The sequence below is a fragment of the Mastomys coucha genome, unplaced genomic scaffold, assembly GCF_008632895.1.
Source record: "Mastomys coucha isolate ucsf_1 unplaced genomic scaffold, UCSF_Mcou_1 pScaffold5, whole genome shotgun sequence".
NCBI classification, from domain to species: Eukaryota; Metazoa; Chordata; class Mammalia; order Rodentia; family Muridae; genus Mastomys; species Mastomys coucha.
The window spans coordinates 37,643,525-37,667,526 of record NW_022196911.1 but is presented as its reverse complement, the minus strand read 5'-3'; the positions used below and the strand labels follow the sequence as shown (position 1 = coordinate 37,667,526).

At 37.4% G+C, this 24,002-nt stretch overlaps 1 protein-coding gene across 2 annotated transcripts in view; it reads right to left on the bottom strand.

Moving 5' to 3' along the window:
* The window catches only part of Gabrb2 (gamma-aminobutyric acid type A receptor beta2 subunit), a 221,439-nt gene that overhangs the window by 109,282 nt on the left and 88,155 nt on the right, over positions 1–24,002 (bottom strand). For both annotated transcript variants that reach the window (XM_031350745.1, XM_031350746.1), the window contains exon 6: positions 1,360–1,442. In XM_031350745.1, coding sequence (XP_031206605.1) covers positions 1,360–1,442 — 83 coding nt within the window. The remainder of the gene's footprint in view (positions 1–1,359; positions 1,443–24,002) is intronic.

Sequence of the window (24,002 nt, the reverse complement as noted above, 5' to 3'; positions counted from 1 at the left end):
TAAAGTGACACCCAGAAGCAAACATTTTTTCCAAGAAATCCTCCCACTGAGCATCTAAAACTGCCTAAAAATTTAGTTTTTGAGAAATATTGTACCATAAGTTAAGCACATGTAACAAGCAATTCCATCTCAAAGATAGTTACATAAAATTAATCAGTGAAATCCTATAGGCCAGCTAAATTAACAAGTTTTATAATGCAAAGAAGTAATTTGGAAATAATGATGAGTTAGAATATAAGCCTGCAATTAGTTTTTTTATAAGTGTGTGTAAATTTAATTACCCCTAGAAGCTGTCTTTTTAAAATTAGTAAAAATATGCACAAAGTTTCATAAATGCTCTGTTTGCTCAGAGCAGTGATTTGGACTCATGCTGCTTGCCACAGTTAAAATTTTTCTCAGAGGCAGAAAACATCCCACAGTCCAGCTTCTTGCTATACTGAACACATAGTTAAAGTTGTCTACTTCTAACTATGGACTGAGATAAGATACAAAAGTGTTCCAAAGCATTGGTGGAAAAAAAGCAGACCCAAGCTTCTCCTTTCCCTTAAACCAGCTCCTGGTGTCTAGAATGCAGAAAGATTACAGAATCAACATTTTAGCCCCTCCCACCAGCAGGACAGATGACTAACTCATGGTCATGAAATCCATGGTGCCAAAAAAAGCAAACACATTACAAAACAGATCAGCATCATAAATAGAATAAACATACATACCTAATGGCTCTCTCTCATACCCCTCCCTGGGCATGAACACATACACACAAACACACACACACACACACACACACACACACACACAAGTCTTGCTTACTGTATGGCCTTTGGCCTTCTGCAAGAAGCTAAGTTTCCAAAACTAACAATCCTGCTTCAAAACAAAAACAAGCAAACAAAATCCACAGTCCATTTTTCCTAATGCAGTCAGTCTTCATGGCCACATTCCACACTCACTTATCAACTATACGGGATAACATTTATGAGTTTCAAAGACAACTGGGACATTTTATCACAAGCTGTCACCTCCACATTTTTGTCTCAGGCCTGACTTAACCCTTTGTATCAATTTCATACCAGATCAAATGTCTGTACAACTTTCGATTTCCTTCCAGGGTGTTAGTACTGTTTTTATTGACAAATCACACTTTTCCTTAAATATGTTCCCAAGGATTTTGAGATAGATGTAAGAAAGGAGGCAGCCTTAAGGCAGAGAGGATCTGTCAATTTTTGCCTGGACCACATTTCAAATACTCTTCTAGCAACTTTGCCAAGACCATTGATTGAGGTATGGTCATGCTTAGCAGGCCTGTGCCTAAGAGGAACCTCAAACCTGGAGTCCAACCCAGCTGGATCTACAAACACTTACAGCTTTCAATCTCCAACGTGCAGTTTTGTTCATCCAGTGGATATCTCCTTAGGTCCATCATGCAGGCAGCTGTAGTTGTGATTCTAGAAGAGAATTGGCAATGTGAGTGGTTAGTGCTTAAAGCCAAGTGCAGAAGAGAGAGAAAATAAAGCCAAAAACAACAAACAAAAAATAGCACACTTAGAGACTGAATTCTAGCCTAAGCATCCACAAAGGGAGTGATCATCTTTTGGAAACAATTTTTCTTCACAATTCCTCTCTGGCTTCTAAAGAGATTGGATTATATAAGCATCCAATGGGTCACTAATGACTTCAACCAAAATCACCTAAATGTATTTCAAAGGCAATTCTTTCAAGTCTCCAGAATGCCTTTGGGGTGAGGTTGTTCTAGTCATTTCTCAGGTGACTGGGGGTGGTGGCAAAACATTCCAATGACTCTCATATTTGCTTTACTCCATCCTTTTGTGAGAGGTTAAAGTCTAATCTTTCTTTGGAACCATCATTTTTCATGCTTAAAAATCACACTGTACTTTGTAAGCATCCTCATTAACATACAGCCCACATGAGCTTTCTATCTATGCCTGATCATTTTGTCCTAAATAATCTGATGTTCTCTTGGCTACTTAGAAAGAGAACGAAGAATGGAAGTTCATATTTTTGGATTTGACCAACCTACTTTTGCTCAATTGTGAGGAACTCAGAGCTTGGCTAGAAATGGAAAAATGAGACACAGCACTACCCTGGAGGAAATAGCCTAGACTATACTTTCCAAACTCCACCTATATCATGTGGAACTAAACCAAGAATCCACATAGCCTTATTCCAGGAATATACTTGGGTGAATCTGACAACTGGAGGTGTAGACTGGGAATATGTAATTGGTTACTCATAATGATGTTTCTTAATTTTAGTTGTCTTTTCTTTAGTACAAAAGTGCTCCCCAGAGCAGGTTTCTTGCTGATTTCTTCTTTTATTTAGTGAGTCCTGAAGGTCACTCTGCCTCAATTCTCTACTATCTCACTTTCTCCTATGAGTCTGTCCCCATTGGTTCCCCTGCAAAACAGTGCAGGAACTGGGCTGCAGACCTATCCATCTCTGTCCCTGATTCCATCCTCCACACAAAACATAAAGTACATCTCACCTGTTAAAAATATAATGGCTATTCTAAGAGAATTCAAACTCTGACTTTGGCTGACTCTCTCTCACATGTTATGTTTCTCTTCTTTCCTCCTAGCCTCTCCTATTGTGTTTTCCCACAATGCCTTTCTACCTTTTCCTTTGTTCTCTATGTCTAGAACATGCCTCCCCCTTGTTCCCTTCCCTTCTCCTGTCACTCAAATCCTTCCCCCTCAGAGAAGCTCCTACAGAACAGCCTATCCAGGGTGACCATCTTAACTCATGCTCCATCATAGCTTTCTGTTCATTGCTTTCAAGCAATTACCACAATTCTGGAATTAGCTTGCTAATTGTTTTCTCAGAAGAGTCTTTTTATTCAACAAAATTTAAGCTGCTTATGGGCATAGATTCTGTTCAATTTAGGGCAAAGGCATGCAATAAATATTGGCTGAATGAGAAAAAATATTAATTTATAATGAAGCAAGCAGTTGGATTTGCTCATTATAAGTCTTTGCGTTTGGAAGAGTATTTTGCTGCTTTACTTCTGTTTTGACTGAAAATGGTACTGTATCGTAGGTTAGAGATGTTCCTTTTATACGTTGAACAATAAATGGAATTTAATCAATTTAAATTACATGAAGAAATTTATTTTAGTTATTTTATCAATTTGACTTTCAGCTTTCAATAAGATTTATGTTGTATTTAAATTCTACAAATTTCATTAAAATGAATATTCACATTTAATATTTTCATAACATGGTACTTGGATGTTTTTTTTCCTTGGGCCACTGTTTCCTCTTAGAATTTTATGTGACTGTATAGATGGATACACTCTGAATTGCCTCTAACCTACAGATTACAAAAAAAATGAAATTTCAGAAAAGATAGATATACCATACCCCAATGATGTTGTCGAAAACTGTTACATAGATTCCTCTCCCTAAAAACTAGGGGAAATAGCTTAGTCTGGTAAACCAATATGAAAGACAAGACTGTTACAGGGACAGAGCTATAATTTTAAAAAATAGGAGAAACAAGGACAGAAAGGCAGCTGTGTAATTGAGGTGAAGTTGCTAATTGATAGTATAGCTTGTAGTCTACACCTCTGCTAATACATATTCATAGCAATAACCATGAACTAGCCTGGTTACACTATTACAAACAAATCCACTGGTGCTATTACAGAAGGAATGTGTTTTCTTTGTTTTCAAAATAAAGTGAAAGGAGGGATGACAGACACTGTAGCTCTGTCAGTAGAATGCTCACCTAGCTTGTATAAAGCCCTGGGTTCAATTCCCAGTATTATATAAAACAGGACTTGTAGCTGGAGACTCAGAAGTTTAAGATCAAAGCAGTAAGTTTAAGACCAGATTGGGGTCCACAAGGTGCTGTCCAAGCAAGCACAGCAGCAACAACAACAACAATGACAAAAGTATTTTTCTTATAATATCCATACTATTTATTATTTGTTTTATATTACTCTTTTTTTTAAACATTATAACTCAGAAAGCAAGTAGAGCCTATGGATATTTTATATTCAGTGTTTACAGTTTGGGTCTTCTATTGGAGTAAATTCAAAACTCTGGGACTAAAACTATCCATTTTAAATCTTGATCATGTCCACAAGAACTAGTCACCCCTCTGATAATTTACCGGCATTCTATACCTACTGGAAATACTTGCCAATAGAGTTGGCTGTTGGATGATAAATGGAAGAGATGTGTAACTTAGAAAGTGCAACTACTTTTATATTAGCTTGTAATGAGCAGATAACAAGGCAACTCATTTCACCACATTTCATTGAAAAGTAAATTGTCCTTGCTTGCCCAAATGAAATATAAATACCCACGCATGTCCATTATCAATAAGGCTGAACCATAACTATGAACATAATAGTGATACCATATAAATATATAACAATACTACATAGATGTGTATATATCATGAACCTAGATATTTCTCAAGTGCTCATGGGGTTCAGAAATCACATGTTTTGTCTTAATTTGTATTTAAAAGACATATTCCTAACACATGCCACTAACTCACAATTAAAATAATAATAAGTCACCAAACAAAACAGAGAAGTACAATCCAATGTAAGCACTGATTGACAAATTAAGAATTCTGAGCGGTACTTATTAAGAGCCAAATATAACTCATCCTAGAACTCTCACATAAATTTAAAAATTAAAATCATTTTAGTGAAGAAAGTATCCTGTAATGAATCCCATTCAAAAAAAGGCCAGTGGCAAGCATATATGCTCGTTTTACTTATAATAATAGGTCTGAAGTTCTACAGCAGTGCACCAGATACAACTTCAGTCCTAATGAATATTCTTAGCACCATTAATGAGCCTTAAATCACTCAACAGTATTTCAAGGTTTCTTTGAAAAGAGACTTACAACCAGTTGCACAAATGCCCTGGTTAAAGATCACAAGATCCAAAAGATCAGAAAATTTCCTGTGAGATTGTGTCTCTTAGTAATTAATGTCAGAAGCTACATCCATAGATTCTCATCAACATAACTCTCAAAACGAGCTGAACAAAGACTACACTAGTAGACATGCCAAATTAAACTGAGAAAAAACTCATGAGACCTCAACTTTTCACAAAGCATTACAGACAACTAAGGAATACTGAGAGGAGAGAAATAACTTTCCCATGGAGAGGGAACACCAGTTGGTCATCTAATACCAAATGGTCAAACCTGAAAGCATACAGAAACAGTATTATGCAGACTAGTTTAATTTTAAAATTTAACAATCTGAAGACAGCCTTAGTTTTTAATCAAACCAGTCAGTTCACCTCCAAAATTCACCTTCCTTATGAGTGGAGAGTCTTAAATTGTTGAACTCTTTTGAAGAATGAAAGTTTTACTTAGAAATGTCTGTATTTTATCTGGAGCAAGAGATTGTGAATAAACTTTTCCCTACTTAGTCATTGGCTAGTATCGCTCTTTTATTTCTGGTATCATAAAATATTAGCATAGAGCAAAAACAACAGCAACAAAAAACCAAAAAGCACTATTCAGCAATGCTGAAGGATTCATTAAAGGCATTCATAAATCAAGAAATACAAAAGTTAACCCAATATTTTGTATCAGAGATATAATTTATATTTTTGTAGTTTTAGAGTGCACAAACGTCACTCAAAATATGAGTACAGCTAAAGATGACTACTAAGTAAAAGTAAATGCTGCTTTTCCAGATTCAAGATGAAACACTGGGAATCACAGCATGTGTGACAAATCTTACACCTTGCAGTAGACTCCTTAGGAGGTGATTTGGAAGTTGAAAACATGGTCACATATGTATAGCCTATGAGAGTCTGGGTGGGATTTCAAACAGAGATAATAAGCACATGAATTAAGTAATTTTTAAATGACTCTGATTTCTTTAGTAGCTGATGTTATACTTATTCATCAGGAAATTTTGATTTTATCCATATCATTTTCTGCTTAAAATATCAAATGTGCTATCCTGAACTATGCTTTGTACCCAGTGTTCTAATGTATGCTTGCTTTGGTTTGCTCAACTAATACATTTACTCAAAACCTACAACCAATTATACCTGCAAAGGAAAAAGAAGACCTTCTGGTATTAGTAGACAAAAATACCCAGAGGAAAATGAAGAATTTTAAAATAGGGAGATGGAGAGATGGTTCAGAAGTTAAATATGTAGGTTGGTCTTGGCCAGGCCCAGAGTTCAGTTCCTAGCAGACACATCTAGTAGGTCAGAACTATCTGTAGCTTTAGCTCCAGGGTTCCAATACCTTCTTTTGACCTCTGTAGGCATTGCACTTATGGGCATAAACCTACAATGCGTGCGCACACACACACACACACACACACACACACACAAACTGAAAATAAAGTCTTTAATGAGGTCAAGTATCCAAGCATCTATCAATTTTTGAGGGTTTCAAACAAACAAATTGAAATTTCAACACAGATAAATTCTAAATTTAAGTATTAGGATACTAACTCAAATTATAAAGTGCTCTGATGATCTCATATGATTTTTTTTTACTGAGGTTGGGAGGGCCCTCCAGAATGCACCAGAGACCTGGGAGGTGAGAGACTCTCAGGACTCAAAGCAAGGGATCTTCGATGAAATGCCTGATGGTAGGGAGAGGGAACTCATAGAGCCCATCTCCAGAAGGAAGACGGGGCATCAAATGAGGGAGAGGGGGAGCCATCCCACAGTCACAACTTTGACTCATAATTTTTCCTGTCTGAAAGAATTACAGGGACAGAAATGGAAAGGAGCCTGAGGAAAAGAAGGTCCAGCAACAGGCCCAAAGTGGGACCCAGCTCAAGAGGAGGCCCCAAGAACTGACACTATTACTGAGGCTATGAAGTGCTCACAAAAAGGTACCACCAAACTCTGGAAGACCCAACAAGCAGCTGAAAGAGTCAGATGCAGATATTTGCACCCAACTAATGGACAGAAGCAGCTGACCCCTGTTGTTGAATTAGGGAAGGCTGAAAGAAGCTGAGGAGAAGGGTGACCCTGTAGGAGGGCCAGCAGTCTTAATTAATATGGACCCCAAAGATCTCTCAAACACTGGACCACCAACCAAGCAGCATACACCAGCTGATATGAGGTCACCAACACATATACAGAGGACTGCCAGGTCTGTGTTCATTCATAGATGATGCACCTAACCCTCAAGAGACTGGAGGACCCAGGGAGTTTAGAGGTGAGGTGGGGTAGAGGATTGGGACATCCGCTTGGAGACAGATGGGTGGGGGGGAGTTTATGGGATATGAACAATAGAAGGCTGGACAGGAGGGGGAATAAAATACGGATCGGAGAATAAATAAATAAGTAAATAAATAAATACTTTTGTAAAAAAAAGTTCTTTAAAGTTCTTTAAAAGTGGCTTTCTTAGTGTACTCCCATATTTGACAATCATTCTGTATCTTATGACCACTTTCTCTGGGAAACAAAATTAACTTTCACACTAACTCACATGCAATCAGCTCTTAGATTTTGTTGATTAGAAAGAATATAAAGTAGGCGGGTGATTTCTTAAGTGGAATTCTAATGTAAAAAAAAATTCCACCAATATTAATTGAACAGTTACTAATATGTTATAGATACTATTAATACTGTAGAAACATTTATTCTCATTTAAGTCTAATTATTATTCTCATTTAACAGACATAATTAGTAGAGTGTGTTTTCAGAGTCACACTGGCAATGGGAGAACAGGCAATTTTTTCATGGTAGGCATTTGACTTAACAGGCCACATATTTAAGAATGATATAACTAACTTCGATAGATAACCTTGACAGTATGGTGATGATTTTTTCAGAAGTCTGTTACATGCATTCAGAATGAGCTTACTCCTTCTGTGATCAGGTATTCTTACATTCATGGTATGACCTTGAGATGGTGTAATTCTGTTTTACCCACACATGAAAATGTTGTATTTCACAGATGTTTATTCTGTTTCACTCAATTATGTAGATCAGCCCATCTCAGACAAGTAAATACAAGCCTCTCCCTAAGGAGTCTCTGTTAATGCTCTCTCTCCTCTGACTGAAGGTTCTCCTCAGCTCCTCCCCACTTTTGTGTGTGTCTTTCTAGCCTCTCCAAAGGCCTTGTGCTAGCATTAAAAATCTCCAAGACTCTTGCGTAATTGTTTTTAAAAGCTCCTTTGAAGTCCTCTTATAGAGTCACATGCACTACTATGTTCAACTTTGTAATCACCCAAAAAAGTAAGATTACTGGCAATCATGTTCCCATTTGATAAATCATGCATTTCAGATTAGAGCTATTTGTGTTCTTCTGCAGATGTTTGGCCTTCTGCGACTCTTTCACTTTCTGTAAACTCATGCTCTGCAAAGATGCTGTGACCATTACAGGGCTACCCAGGTCTCTGCCAGAAATGCACACACTATTATTTAAGAAATTTCCCTAAATAAATAGCCTGCTTCTGCAATGCAAGGAGAAGTCTCATGCAAGTTCTCATTTTGTGAGGACATAAACCCTACCTCATCACAAACATTAACATAAATGTCCCAACCTAGGATCTTACTTATCTTCTGTTCTCTGTTTTCCCCATCTTCCCTATACTACATTTTTTGTAGTCTTACCTACAAATCCTATATTTATCTTAGTCTTATTTTTCTTTTTATAAAATTTACATCAAGAGAAGTGAGAGGCACAAGGACAGGTAAACATCTCATAATTTTATCAACTTTTAACTGAAATATGATTTCATATCACAGTAAGAGATCTAATGAAAACTCTGATTTATTTTAAAAGGCGGCCATAAAATAAGAATGGGAACTCTGAATTGTTTTAAAATTGAACTTTATTCACAATTTAAAATGATAATTCAATATACTGGGTACTTTTGACATTATATACATTAAAATAGTCAAGTAATTTTTTTTTCTGCATAACATATCAGAAATCTACCATTTCAGAAAAATTCATCAGTTTGTTTGTTTGTTTCTTTCTTTCTTTCTAGACAGTGTCTCCCTATGTAATCCTAGGTAGTATAGAAATTGCTAAGTAAAGACCAGACTGCCCACAAAGTCACAGAGGGCTGTTTCTACCACTGGAGTCCTAAAGACTTTGGGCCACCACAGCCAGCTTATTTATATTTTTAAATAGCTAACAGATGTGTGAGCACTTGCCTAAAACGGACCAATCTCCAACTACAGCTGTGTCTCCTCACTTCTTTCTGGTCCCTTCCAAGTATAGCTTAAAATGCAAAGTACACAGGTGGGAGCCTTCCTTTGCTTCTCTGACTGTACTCTCTAACCCTAATCCCTAAATTTTGTCTTCCTGAAGACTAGTCTGTTTGGACTTCCCAGTCTATTCTAAGCTTGGCTGTCTAGCACAGATAATGGAGGGCAGGACATGAAACTGAGATCCAAGGGAAGTTAAAATCCAGGGATGCTAAGCTCATTTTCTGCTGGACCCAGGGGCCATCCAGTCCTACTTCCTCTTTTGAAAAGTAGAATCCTGGGGCACTGATGGCAACCTGCTGATCCTGTTTAGTTAGGGAGGAATGTTTTTTTTCATCTTTTTTGTAAAGAGTTCTTTTATTGCCTTCTCAAATTATACCACTTTTGGTGTACCATCTGTTTCCTGTTGGGTTCTTGACTGATAGAATACATTATAGAAATGTATTTAAAATCAGAGGCGCTAACAGTTATGCTGTCAAAAATTAGAATAGTTCCTTTCTGAAGTTCTCTGCCTTGAGAATTTGGAGGTAAGATAATGAGTATCTGTTTCCCTTCACCTCCACGGATGAGACATCTCTTACCTGTCATTCTCATATCTGTTCATCATAGCCTTTCTAAGATGCTGTCTCCCACTGCCCAGCTAACATGGTGCTCCTTGCTCTCCACTGCTCTCCTGCTGTGTTTTTTCTTTTTTTATTTATTAATAATTTTACTTGTTTACATTTCAAATGTTATCCCCCTTCCTGGTCTCCTCTCCACCAACCTCCCACCCTACCCCCATTCTCCCCTTTGCCTCTAAGAGGGTGCTCACCTACCCACCCACCCATCCACTCCTGACTCATTTAAGACTACCCATCACTATTAGAAATCAGGGTGTTTATTTGCAGTGTTTCTCTCTTCCCCCCATAGACTCAGGCATTGTCTAATCTAACTAAGGTTGGGTTCTCAAAGAAGCTGACCCTGAGCGGTATTTATTTGGGATCATCAACTGTGCAGAGACGCTAGATAAAGTTTTTCTAAAAAGGAAGACTTCACATTGTATTCTATACAAGATGGCAGCAATCCCAGCATGGCTGCTCTCCCAGGAAACATGCAAGATTGTCTGTGGTAGGACTGAGGTGGCCCTTAACCAGCCTCTCAGAGCCAACTATGCACCCATAGACTATGCAAGGGAAGCATAGCAAAACAGAAAAACACCTTTGGTTCATTTTTCTCATCCCCTCACTCTCTCCCATTCTTTAGAGTCTTACTGATTTCATAAGAGCAAAAATTCTAAGTGACCAACTGTTTTCGTATCATCATGCATAGTTCCCATGCACTACATCTGCATCTGTCATGAGGTATCATGTACAGCATACTGGCAATTCATTTCTGATTCCAATGAAAATCCATACATGCTACCATCTCAGGGCTTTCTGCCACCTGACCTCAACAGCAAAATAGTTTTAGCTACATGGTACATTTTACCATTTCTAGGTTTTATATAAAATAGTTATAAAGCTGTGAGAGGAATGCATAATACCAGTAGTAATCACACATGTTTATCAAAGTCATGGTTATTATTGTTTACATAATCACCACAAAACTTCAAAAAATGATATCTAGACTCTACATAGAAATAGGTGCAGTCCTGTATACCATGGGTTGGAGTACAAACTGGTATAATGTTTCTGAAGGATTGACTACAGTGAACAAGACCTACTGTACTTACCTTGGCTCCTGAAATTTCATGTTAGTGAATTAGTGTGAAATCACACTGATATTTGTGACTTGGCAAGACAGAAAAGCTTTTATATATATTTGTATGTGCACATATATGTGTATAGAAATATACGTGAATGTTGAGCTGAATTTTGATTTAGACACATGATGTGGCAAAACACTCTTAAGAAGAATGGAAAACACTAGAAATCTTTTTTGATATATGCAAGAGGAAGCAATTAAAGAAGCAGTTTAGGCAGTGTAAGTTTGCATTTGGAACAGAAACTGAAGGAAAAGCCATCCAGAAACTGCCCCACCTAGGAATCCATCCCATCTGCAGACACCAACTCCCTAAACTATTGCTGATGCCAAGAAGTGCTTGCCAACAGGAGTCTGTTCCCTGAAAGGTTCTACCAGTACCTGACTAACACAGATACAGATACAGATGCAGATGCAGATACAGATACAGATGCAGATGCAGATGCAGATGCAGATGCAGATGATACAGATACAGATACAGATACAGATACAGATGCAGATGCAGATGCAGATAAAGATACAGATACAGATACAGATACAGATACAGATACAGATACAGATGCAGATGCAGATGCAGATGCAGATGATACAGATACAGATACAGATACAGATACAGATACAGATACAGATGCAGATGCAGATGCAGATGATACAGATACAGATACAGATACAGATACAGATACAGATACAGATACAGATACAGATACAGATACAGATACTCACAGCCAGCCATCAGATTGAGCCTGGGAACCCCAATAGAAGAGCTCAGGAAAGGACCGAAGGAGATGAAGGGGATTGCAATCCCACATGAAGAATAATATCAACTAACTGAACCACCCAGAGTTCCCAGGGACTAAACCACCAAACAAAGAGTATACATGGAAGGAGCCATGGCTCCAGATACATATGTAGCAGAGGATGGACTTGACTGATATCAACTGGAGGGGAGACCTTGGGTCCTATAGAGGCCTGATGCCCCAGCATAGGAGAGTGCTAGATTGGTGAGGAGAGAGTCAGTTAGTAGGTGGAGGAGCATGCTCATAGAGGCGAAGGGGAAGAGACGGGGAGATGGGATGGGGGATTTGCGGAGGAGAAACCAGGTAGAGAGATATGATTTGAAATGTAAATGAATAGAATGATTTAAAACAATAATAATAATAATAATAATAATAATAATAATAATAATAATAATAAAGTTACATCAATTGAAGTAGTTAAAAATATCATAAAAGAGGTATAGCACATTGATGATAGTGTACTTGCCTAGCAAGCACAGATCTTTTCAATTCTGTCCCCAGCATTGTATAAAACTAAGCTTGGTGTTATACATGTGTTATTCTCACCATGGGGAGGTGGAGGTAGGAAGGTTAGAAGTACAAAACCAACTTCTGCTACACACTGTGTTGCAGAACTCTTTGGGCTACATGAAATCTTGTCACGAGACATCTAATTTAAAAAACAATGAAGATATAGTTGATTGTTAGAATGCCATACCTCTCTGGGCTACATGAAACCTGGTCACAAGAAATCTAATCTAAAAAAAGAATAAAGATATAGTTGATTGTTATTTTCTTATTTTTTTGTAATTTCCTTGTTTCTACAATGAATAGGCATCATTTCTTCTACAATAAATGTTCTAAAGACAATTTTCTCTATCGGCAGTACTATTCCTGGCTCTGAATTGAATTCTATCTGAATAGCATTTATTCTTTTTAAGTGAGGACATTTGCTTATGCACAGAACACTTACCATGTTCCATGGGTTGGAGATACTAGTCATCAAAACTGGTGCATGCACTTCAACAGGCTTTATGTCATTAAAAATGTTTATGAGCAAACAATCAAGTAATTATGGATTTTTAAAGCAAAAAAACAAACAAACAAACAAAAAAAACAGGGTTGAGTGATGTCTATGTAAATAACCTTTAGATGAACAATTCCTTTCTTTGTGATCTCTATAATTATTGTCCTAATGAATCTCCAGGGACTTGAAATTCAAACTCTATGAAAGGAAACCATTTTGCCTTTGTAAAGCTGTGATTATCAGATTTTCTTTCTATATTTAACATCAGTTTGAATTTCCTTAATTGTAAATTACTTCTTCCCATACTTTGCAGTTTTGCTTAGGAAGTGTCCTTATTTCTCTTGCTCATAGAGATTCCTGACAGCTTATGAAATCTATTTTCACAGAGCTATCCCTCCCTTGCATGTTGGTTTCTGCCATTATCTATGTAGAATGCCTTTATCTGTTGCCAACTGAGAAAAAAAATATACACTACAGAAGAATGAATAGAAATATGCAGCAGTGGAGGATGGATAATGGGGGGAACCACTAGAAAGTCCCAGACACCAGGGATGTAAGAGGCTCCTAGGACCCAATGGGGATGACACTAACCAAAACACCCAACAGAAAGGAGATAGAACCTGAAGAGACCACACCCTAGTGCACAGGCATTGCCCTCGGTTGAGGGAAGGAGCCACATACCCATCTCAAACTTTTTAACCCAGAATTATTCCCATCTAAAGGAAATGCAAGGACAAAAAAATGGAGCAGAACCTGAAGGAAAGGCCATCCAGAGACCACTCCACCTTGGTATCCATCCCATCTGCAGACATCAAACCCAAACACTATTGCTGATGCCAAGAAGTGCTTTCAGACAGGAGCCCGATAGGGCTGTCCTCTGAGAGGCTCTGCCAGCACCTGACAAAGACAGATGCAGACATTCACAGCTAACCTATGCACTGAGCCTGCAGACCCTAATGGAAGAGTTATGGGAAGGTTTGAAGGAGTTAAAGGGGATTTTCAACCCCATAGCAAGAACATCAACTAACCGGACCCCTCAGAGCTCCCAGAGACTAAACCACCAACCAAAGAGTATACATGCATGGGTCCATGGCTCCAGCTACTTATATAGAAGAGGATTACCTTATCTGGCATCAATGGGAAGGGAGGTACTTGGTCCTGTGGAGGTTGGTTGCCCCACCAAAAGGGGATGATAGAAGAGTGAGGTGGAAGTGGGTTGGTAGGTGGGGGAGTACCTTCTTAGAGGTAAAGTGGAGGGAAGGTGGGAGGGAATTTACAGAGGGGAGACTGGGAAGGGGGACAATATTTGAATGTAAATAAATAAAAATAATCAATAAAAACATCATATTTGATTTATATGCTCAAATTTTATACTGATCTCTTAAGCCCATCAAAATGTTATATTGATACACTGTTTATGTTTAGAACACAGACTATGTTTTTTTCATGGGAAACAGTGTGATGCCATTACTTTCTTGACAAACTGTCATTTTTTTTCCAGGGTGAGAAATAGTGGTGGCAAAGGTAAATTGAGATCCTCAAAATTACTAATGCAAATATAATAAATACTTTTGTATACAAATAATATAAAGACAGAGTAGAGAATGTAGTTTAATTTCTTGAAATGCTTGCCCAGCATGTACTAGAACAGAACTTTGCACACCAAATATTGTGGTTTCCTCTGTAAATCGAGCACTCAGGACATATAGACAGGAGGGTCCTAAAGTCAAAGCCATGATTGTTTCAGTAGGAGATTTAAGGGTAGCCTGGTATACACAAGTCCCTGCTAAGCAATCTTCACATATTAGGCCACATATTGTAGTTTTCTTGACCATTTTGAATAAAGTGATCAGAGATGACTTTAAAGAGGCATGAAAGAAATAATGATCCCTTCACCACTGGTGATAATATGGAGTTTGGTACTTGAGACACTAGCAAACCTCTCATATCCAGAAGTGCAGGAGATGTTAACAGAAAATGCACCTTCTGAAGCTTTGGAACTATTTCTTAACTTCTATCATGATTGCCTCTTGCTGTGTGACCTTGAATATCCTATGAAGAAAAATGGTATAAAAAATGGTCCTGCAGCCCCGAATACTTCATCATCCTGTGAGTTAGAACCACTCCACAAATCAGTAAGGATGCTTGCTTCTGATTTGTAGAAATAATTTCTTCAAAATGTTCACTTACTTAGAAAGGTAGGAGGTTTGAACTGAGGAGTGCGAGGGTGTGTGTATCTTTGCCACTGAAGCTAAGAGAGCCCCTTACAGCTTCTGACAAAGGAAAACAACAGCATATGCTGTTTCATTATGGAAAAAGTTCAGTGGCTGCTAGTCCCTCCAAAAACATGTCTAATAAGAGGGTGTTTAAAAATAAGGGAGAAAGAAAAAAAAAAAGTTGCCATGTGTCCAAATGATGACTCAATTTGCAATAAACTTACCTAAGTAATTAATTAAAGCAAAATATGATGAAGCATGCAAAAAAGAAAAACGGAATTGAACATTAGGAAGAATTTCAAAGAAACAGAAAAGGGTCACAAATAGAAGTTTAAAAAATAATGTCAGTCACCAGGGATTCTAAGACATGGATGCCAGAGACAGGATGATTACTGTGCAACTTGAAGTCAGCCTGGGCTATACATGATTATTTACAGACCATCTTGGGCCAAAGAGTGAGATTTCAGGAGCCAGAAAATAAAGGAGCTTGCTGTGAGACTGTATATCCTCATAAAGTGAGAAATCAGAGTCATAAAATCCCACTATGATTGGCTAAATGCAAGCAGCATGAGGACAATAGACTTGCCTAAGTAGAGCAGGTAAGCGCATGAGACCTCAAGGCTACAAAACAACTCCAGGCAAATAAAAGAAAATGTTGGGAACAGAATGAGAAGATCACAAAGACTAGTTATCTAGTAACAAATGGGTTGGCTCTGAAAAAAACACATATAGGCAACATTATACAGAATATATATATATATATGTGTGTGTGTGTGTGTGTGTGTGTGTGTGTGTGTGTGTGTGTGTATGGATGTATATGCAAAACAATTAATGAAAAAAGGCCATAGTTTGAAAGAGAGCAAAATGGATATATGGTAAAGTTTAAAAGGAGAAAAAGAAAGAGAAAATGATGTAATTATAGTATAATCTCAGAAAATAATCCTCCAAGTAAAAAACAAAAGGTATGCTGGCTAACATTTATGCTCTGAAATTATAATATAAAATCCCCCCCAAAATATTTTAAAACATTATGAAAAAGACACAATGGAAAATTTCCCATATTTTACCCCAGGAAGAGAGAAGTAAAAACATGGTATCAGCAGAGAAAAGTCATGAGTCAAGTTTATTCCACCCCATTGTGTGATGAGAAGAGGCTTGAGAGAAAAGGAAGTGACACTGTTAACGAACAATTGCCCTGATTGATCTTTCCTCCCTCTTCATTCTGCCTCTGTGTTTGCTGTAATTCTGACTCTTTTCCTTCTCTCAAAATAGAAGAAATGACAGATGATTTCACGATTGTGTGAAGTGTGACGGGATATTACAGCCTGAAAAGCCATGGATCCATGTGGCTGGAGAAGATCTTTGGTTTTACCTGGAGACAGGGAAGATGGATGGGTGATACCCATCTCCATTCATGGGGAGGGCCCAGTGGAGCAATGATCAGCTGTTCACATGATCCACTGTGGACCAAACAGAAAGGTTTACCCATAAATTTTACCATGAAGGGTGCTGAGGATTTAGGTTAAAGAGAAAGATGACTCTGCCGACAGTAGAGCTGTAAATGATGAGATGACTCTCCAGGGTGGATAAGCAGGCTTCTTTTCCTGGAGATGATGTGTACAGAATAGGCTCATTTGTCAAGATGATGGGATGGGGAGCAACTCATATGAAAGGATGATCTATATTTTCTGGTTCATGTAGACAGATTCTCTACCTGTTAATTTATAGCAACTGGAGACTGAAGGAAATGTGTAAATTATTTGAAATGGCAGCATCTATTTGCTAATTTGATTTTAGCTGAATTTTATCTGAAGAAAATGAGCAGGGTCTACTGAGGTTTGTCAACATACCTGCATTTCTAAAGGTTTAATATAGCTTCTAAGTAACAAAGCATTTCAACACCTGCTTAATGACTGAAATCGCTAAGGAAATACATTTGTGATGCACAATAGTTTAGGGGCATTCTCAAAGAACTAGATTCATTTCTTCATGTCTCTGATAGAGTCTCTGATTAGTTAAGACATTTGTGAAAGAACATTATGATACTGCTAATGAGTCATTGTATCTGAATTAATTATTTGTTAATGGTTAAGATGCATTGTATCACTGTGGCACAACTGGTTTTAGGCTTGTTTTCTCTGTAGCCTCCTTCCCTTTCTCCAGCTTCCACACAAAGGAGTTCAGTTTGCCTCTACTCGATAGAAAGAAATATAGATAGACTAATAATTACCTAATGCTTATCGCCCCTGAGAGAAATACCAGGTAATAGGAGATACTGAGAGAAGAAAATAGAGTGATAGATGATATTAAGACCACCACATTTAGACACTTTCTACATCGCATGCAGAGCTTAATGTTCCTGGTATTTATATTTTACTTCCTAGAAATAGATAAGCCAAAGAAACTTTAAAACTGAAGCATACTTTTATGGGGATAACCACAGTTTTTCAACAGGCTATAAGGCCTACCCAAAAGGAAAAAAAGATACTCATGCCTGTGCAAGAATCTTTGCTGAGGAAGTCATAGACCATATTACTATCATTTTGCAAAGGAGACCTAGCATCAAGCTTCCTTCTAATTATTACCCTCATCCTAGCTGACTGGTAGTCAGTTTTCCACTAGCAGCCTTGAGCTCCTCCTGCACCATACCTACTTAGATGCTGCCATGCTCCCACCTTGATAATAATGGACTGAACCTCTGAACCTGTATGTCAGTGCCAATTAAATGTTGACTTGCCTTGGTCATGGTGTCTGCTCACAGCAGTAAAACCCTAACTAAGACACATAGATTGGTGCAGCTTTCACATTCATCACACAAACTCATTTATGCAGTGACTGGTGGTTAATATAGAGGCTTACAACTGACTACATTTCAGGGAATGAGTGTCTTTGCAGTACTTAGCCCTGAACAGGGCATGTATAGGACATATCCTCCACCAAAGCTCAGGCAATAATGTGGAAAAACATTATGAAATGATTGTAAGAATCAGCTGGCTGCATATTCATGAATCTGAACAATAAATGGGCATTGCACTCAAGAACTCACATCAACTGTGGTTGTCCACATAAGACCTGCACAGGACCAAGTCCATCAACATTTAAGTATGAAAAGGAAAAGTCCCCTACCACAATCTAGGTAAAGGTGATTGTTTGCTAATAGATATTGGGGGTGGAGAAATAAATCAGTTTTCTTCAGTGATGTAGCCAATTGTTGGTTGACCTTACTACAGGTTATGATACCCTAAACCCTATTGTATATGGGAAGCACTATTTATTTCAGTGGATCCTAGATTAAAAAAGAAAGACATGAAATTGTGAAGATGTGGGGGTACCTGGGAGGCGTTGTGGGATAATGGATAGGGAGATATGATCTAAATACATTGTCATTATGTGTAAAGTTACCAAGAATCAATTACAAAAGAAAAGAACAGAGTATAATATTTAAAGGTATTACGTTGGCCAAAGAAAATAACTTATATACATTGGATCAGTTCTGAGGGCTGATGCTAAGTAGCACTTAATATAGCAATTTTATACTTGAGGAAAATAAGCCTCTGAAAGTCTAAGTGGTTAACCCTAATTAGAAGTCAGTTGGATGTTACCAAAGACCAATCTAATTGTCTTTTAGAGGTAAAGCATTTATGCTGGACAGTGTGAGGCAGTGTGAAGCAAGAGTCAGAATATCTGTTATACTGATGAATGTCTTCAAATTTTTAATTGCACTTTATTATGGTCTTAAATAAGCAGTGGAGTAAATAAAATGTAAAAAATAAATAACAGCAATAATAACAGTTTGCAAAAGCATGTAGCTGTGAATTCAGAGATTCAGGGCCACCCAAGATACAGAGGGTTTCAAATAATTTTGAAACAGCTATGTTATACCACTCTTTCTAGGGGCCAACGTTCCATTGAAGAAGAAGGTGTACAGAATGCCCAAGAGCTTGAAAGTAGGGAAAAGATCTTCACAATGGAGTACTCCTCAGCTATTAAAAACAATGAATTTATGCAATTCTTTGAGAAATGGATGGCTCTGGAGAATATCAGTCTGAGTGAGGTAACCCAATCACAAAAAACACACATGGTATCTACTCACTGATAAGTAGATATTAGTCCAGAAGCTTGGAATACCCAAGATACAATCCACAAACCACAAGAAATTCCAGAAGAAAAAAGAACAAAGCGTGGATACTTTGATCTTTTTTAGAAGGGGGAACAAAATACCCATGGAAGGAGTTGCAGAGACAAAGTGTGGAGCAGAGACTGAAGGAAGGACCATCCAGAGGCTGTCCCACCTGGGGATCCTTCCTATATATAATCACCAAACCCAGACAGTATTGTAGATGCCAGCAAGTGCCGGCTGACAGGAGCTTGATATAGCTGCCTCCTGAGAGGCTCTGTCAGTGCCTAACTAAAACAGAAGTGAAGGCTCAAATCCATCCATTGGACTGAGCACAGGGTCCTAATTAAGGAGCTAGAGAAAGGACCCAAGGAGCTGAAGGGGTTTGCAGCCCCATAGAAGGAACAACAATGTGAACTAACTAGTACTCTCAGAGCTCCCAGGGACTAAACCATAAACCATGGTGGGACTCATGGCCTCAGCTGCATATGTATCAGAGGATGGACTAGTCAGTCATCAATGGGAGAAGAGGCCTTTGGTCTTATGAAGGCTCTATGCTCCAGTGTAGGGGAATGCCAGGGCCATGATGTGGGAGAGGGTAGGTTGGTGATCTGGGGGAGGGAGGAGGGGATAGGGTTTTTTTTTTTTTAAATTTCGGAGGGGAAACCAGGAAAGGGGGGAGCATTTGAAATGTAAATAAAGAAAATATCTAATAAAAAATCTGAACAATGCAATTCTCTAGACCCAATACAACACTGTAAACATCAAGTCACTATACTTATTTGCAGTGAGATGAAAGAAAACCATCCCTCTGTACATTAGATAAGGAAGAAGGAGAGTTTCATGAGGCCTTGCATTTATCCTGAACTACTGGTTATTGATAAATTATTGGAGAAGGAGATTCACTCTCTGTATTTGTGAACATAATGCTGAGTTCACCAGACTTCACCAGTTAGCTCTAAACTCACACTCACTCAGATGAAACTGGTAACCCCTGGAAGCACAAAATAAAATGAAAAGAAATGGACATGAGAGTGGCATTTGTGGGTCTTGGGGAGGGTGGACAAGGGTGGCAGAAAGGTGAAAGGTGAAAGTGGGCACTGTGCATTATGATAGCCTTTATAAAATTCCAGAAAAAGGTTTTTAAAGAATTAAAAGAAATTAAAACTAGGATATATTGTCATGGTAATTGCAACTGTTCACAGGTACATATAAGAAAGTTAGGAAAAGGCTAGTATGATTTATATTACATTATTGCATTTTAGTCAAATAAATAGGTCTATGAGTTGTTGGAACATTGTATAATTACAGAACAAAAAAAAATGTCTTCAGGAAATCTCAGATTTATAGAATCTACGCCTCAGACAGTACAGAACTGGACTCTCCAGGCCAACTTTTGTCTGGCAAAAATAAGGCTCAATAAACCTTTCTACCTTTTAAGTGGAGTGCCTCAGATATTTTGTCAAAATAACAGAAAACTAGCACAAACCCATGCATTAGGAAACAAGAGGGGCTGGAAAGATGGCTCAGCTATTAAAGGCTACATTCACAACCAAAAATATAAGAAACAAGAGTGTAATATCCAAGATGATATAGCCAAACCACTTTTACTAATTTGTTAGTGGTTTTTAATAATTATTTTTATAGGTATTACCTATTACATTAGGAAACAATAAAATTTCTGCTATTTTTTCTAACTATTATAAATTTTTGATGAGTTTTCAATTAAGCATTCCTTCCACTTTGTTAAATTCAATTCCAAGACTATTTATTGACTATTTAGTAACTTTCTACACCCTGAAAGATGAATCTATGTGAACACCATATTTAAAAGCATATTTAAAACACAATTATTTGTCTTTGTATGTGCTTAAACAAAATTACCATAGGTATATTAGTGAAGTTTTTAATGAAACAGTTGCATTTCATCGGAAAACCTATTGAAGCTTTTCCTAATGTATATGGTAGTGTATCTAAATGCAAATGACTAAAATATTACCATAAGACCATTACTAGACTATCTTAGCCAACTTACCCTTCTCTGAATTAAATCTTAGGGGAAAAGGAACACCTATATAAAAAATTCTGAAGACTAAATAACTAGCTAAAACTTCATGCTCTTGATTGTGAAAATACTATAGAAAAAGGGCCAATTAATCTGAGATCTCTTTAGTCACCTTGACAGAAACTCTTTCTCACTTTTGCATCTAATTTAACATCCTTTAAACTAAGGAGTTAGTATTGTTGGAATTCATTAATTTAACAGAATACTAACTTCCACTTGCACAATAGTGAATAATTTCACCAAATAACATAAGAAATAGAATGCAGAGTTGCTCCTTCTTTGTTGTAACTACCTATACAATAAGCTCACTGATGTATTTTTAAAATGGTTTGATTTATGACATTCTTTTATTCTGCGACTATGAAAGTTCATGCAAGTCCATTGACATATATTATTTGGGGTACCCTAAGTCTAGCCACTTGCACCTAACTCAGAATAAATGGTCTATGATTCCCCTTAAGGTAAAGTCTGTGAGATATCCATCTATCTATCTATCTATCTATCTATCTATCTATCTATCTATCTATCTATCTATCTATCTATCTATCTTATCATCTATCTGTTATCGATTATCATCATCTATCTACTATCATCATCTATCTACTATCATCATCCTCTATCATTTATTTATCTATTCATCTATCTATAATTTTAAAGTAAAATTTTAGTTAATTCTTTCTGAATTTCATATGGTGAAATGTATTTTGATCTTACTGACCTCCACTCTTCACTTAACTCCTCAATATTGACCCTGCTTCCTAACTTTTTATCTTTTTTTTAAAACCCACTGATTCCATGTATAGGGCCATCCACTAGTGTATTGTCAAATTATCCAAACTAGAGATTGCACCCCTAAAGAAAACCAAGTCTCCTCATCTAGCAGCTACCAAATGTTAATAGTTCATCAGAGAGGTGTAGAGACAGGTGATCCCCTGCTTTATTCATTATGGAATGTTAACTGGTTTTGTGCAGGCAACCATAGCTACTGGGAGTTCACAAGAATATGAGTCCCATCTTGAACAGATAGCAATATTTGTCTCAGTCCTTCCCAACCTGTGGCTTTTACAATCCTTCTATCTCCTTTATGTGATGCTCTACTGAGAATTCAGTAGACATATATTCTCTTTAACCACTGCACTAGAAAGCTTCTCCGTGAGAACTGAGCTGTAACATTTTACAGGGAGTATAGTGATACATATTCAGAGAGCAAGTTGATCCAATAATGTTCAGTGAACTCCAAAGCCATACGTTCTAAGTGAGGTGTACAATACTAGGTATGTATTTCCTCCCATGGAGTGAGTCTTCAATCCAATTTGAAATTGGTTGGGTATCTTGTAACATTTGTGCCAATGAAACATCAATGGACATATATTGTCAGGCCAGTTGTGACCAGAAATTTCAGGTTCATGACTTACTCAAACCACTGATGGCTTTTCTTCTGGTGATATGAAAGGCTAGCCAGAAAAGAGGAAGATTCTTGGTCAGTACAAGCTTGATTAATCTATGTTTTATTAACAATGTGTGTGTTGTTTTCAGCAATATGGACAAAACATCAAGATCTGGTGGTCAATGGAGAATAATAGAGATACCTGTGAACAATATCTTGTGGGTAGGTATATCACACACTTGAGCTTTTAGTTTGACAAGCTACAGCTTCTAGGAAAATCTACTCGTGTAGGGTAATTTCGACTAAGCTCTTTTGGATGTCTCTCTCTCTCTCTCACTCTCTCTCTCTCTCTCTGTCTCTCACCCACACACATACATACATCGTGTGTATGAATATTTGTGTGTGTGTATGTGTGTGTATAACTTGTAAAACAAAAGGTTTCCATATGGCTTTTCAAATGTCCAGTTTTAGTCATCTCTCCCTTTACCCCCTACTGTGCTCTAACACTGTATATATGGTGTATACAAAAATATATACTTTTATATATATGGCTATATATATCCATAATATTTTCTAAATCTAAATATTTCTACATTTCCAAATATCCATATTTTCAAAATATTAAGAAAATGTCTTATGGATTAAGGCAATCCATAACAAGCTCAATCAGATATCCCTCTGGGTATTCTCAGAGCTAAATTCAGCTAATGAACTGAAAAAAATAATATCACCCCATCAAATACTTAAAATGTTTTCATTCATCAACTAACAGTTTGAAAGCAACACTTCAGAAAATGTCAAGGCAATGATAAACGCTATTTGTATTTATGCCCTAAGAACTCCAAAGCTGTAAATGTATTCTAAGTCATAAAAGAAATGCTAAATGCAAATTTGATCATGTATTTCTCTGATTAAAGTTCATAAGTTCCCCTTGCTTCAAAGATTAATTTTAAATACCTAAATACTGTCCAGAACAAACTATTCTTCTTCTCTAACCTGCCTCATTTCCACATTTCTCATGACTCACCCTCACTGTCTGTAGTTCAGTCAAAGGAAAGTCATTTCCATCCTTTGTTTTTGTTTGGCATGCACACTGCTCCTCAATGTGACTCTCTTTCCTCTATTTTTTGGAAGTTCTAGTTCACTCGAATATTTCTGTCTTTCCTTATGTGGACCTATCCCCAGTATTGCCCCCAACACATGCGCGCACGCGCACACACACACATACACACATCTGCTTGCTCACATGTGCACAAACATCATGTCAACTACATAGCAGATATTTTTGTATACTTCTTTATCTAAGGAAATGATATGCAACAACAGATGAGATATATGAGATATCATCTAGATGAAATGAAATGTGGCTCAACAGGGAGAATGAGAAACCTGTTAAACGGTGATTCATCCTTTTAGATACTTTTTGCATTTACTTTATTACGTTATGTGTATGGATGCTTTGCCTGAATATATGTATGTATTCCTTGGA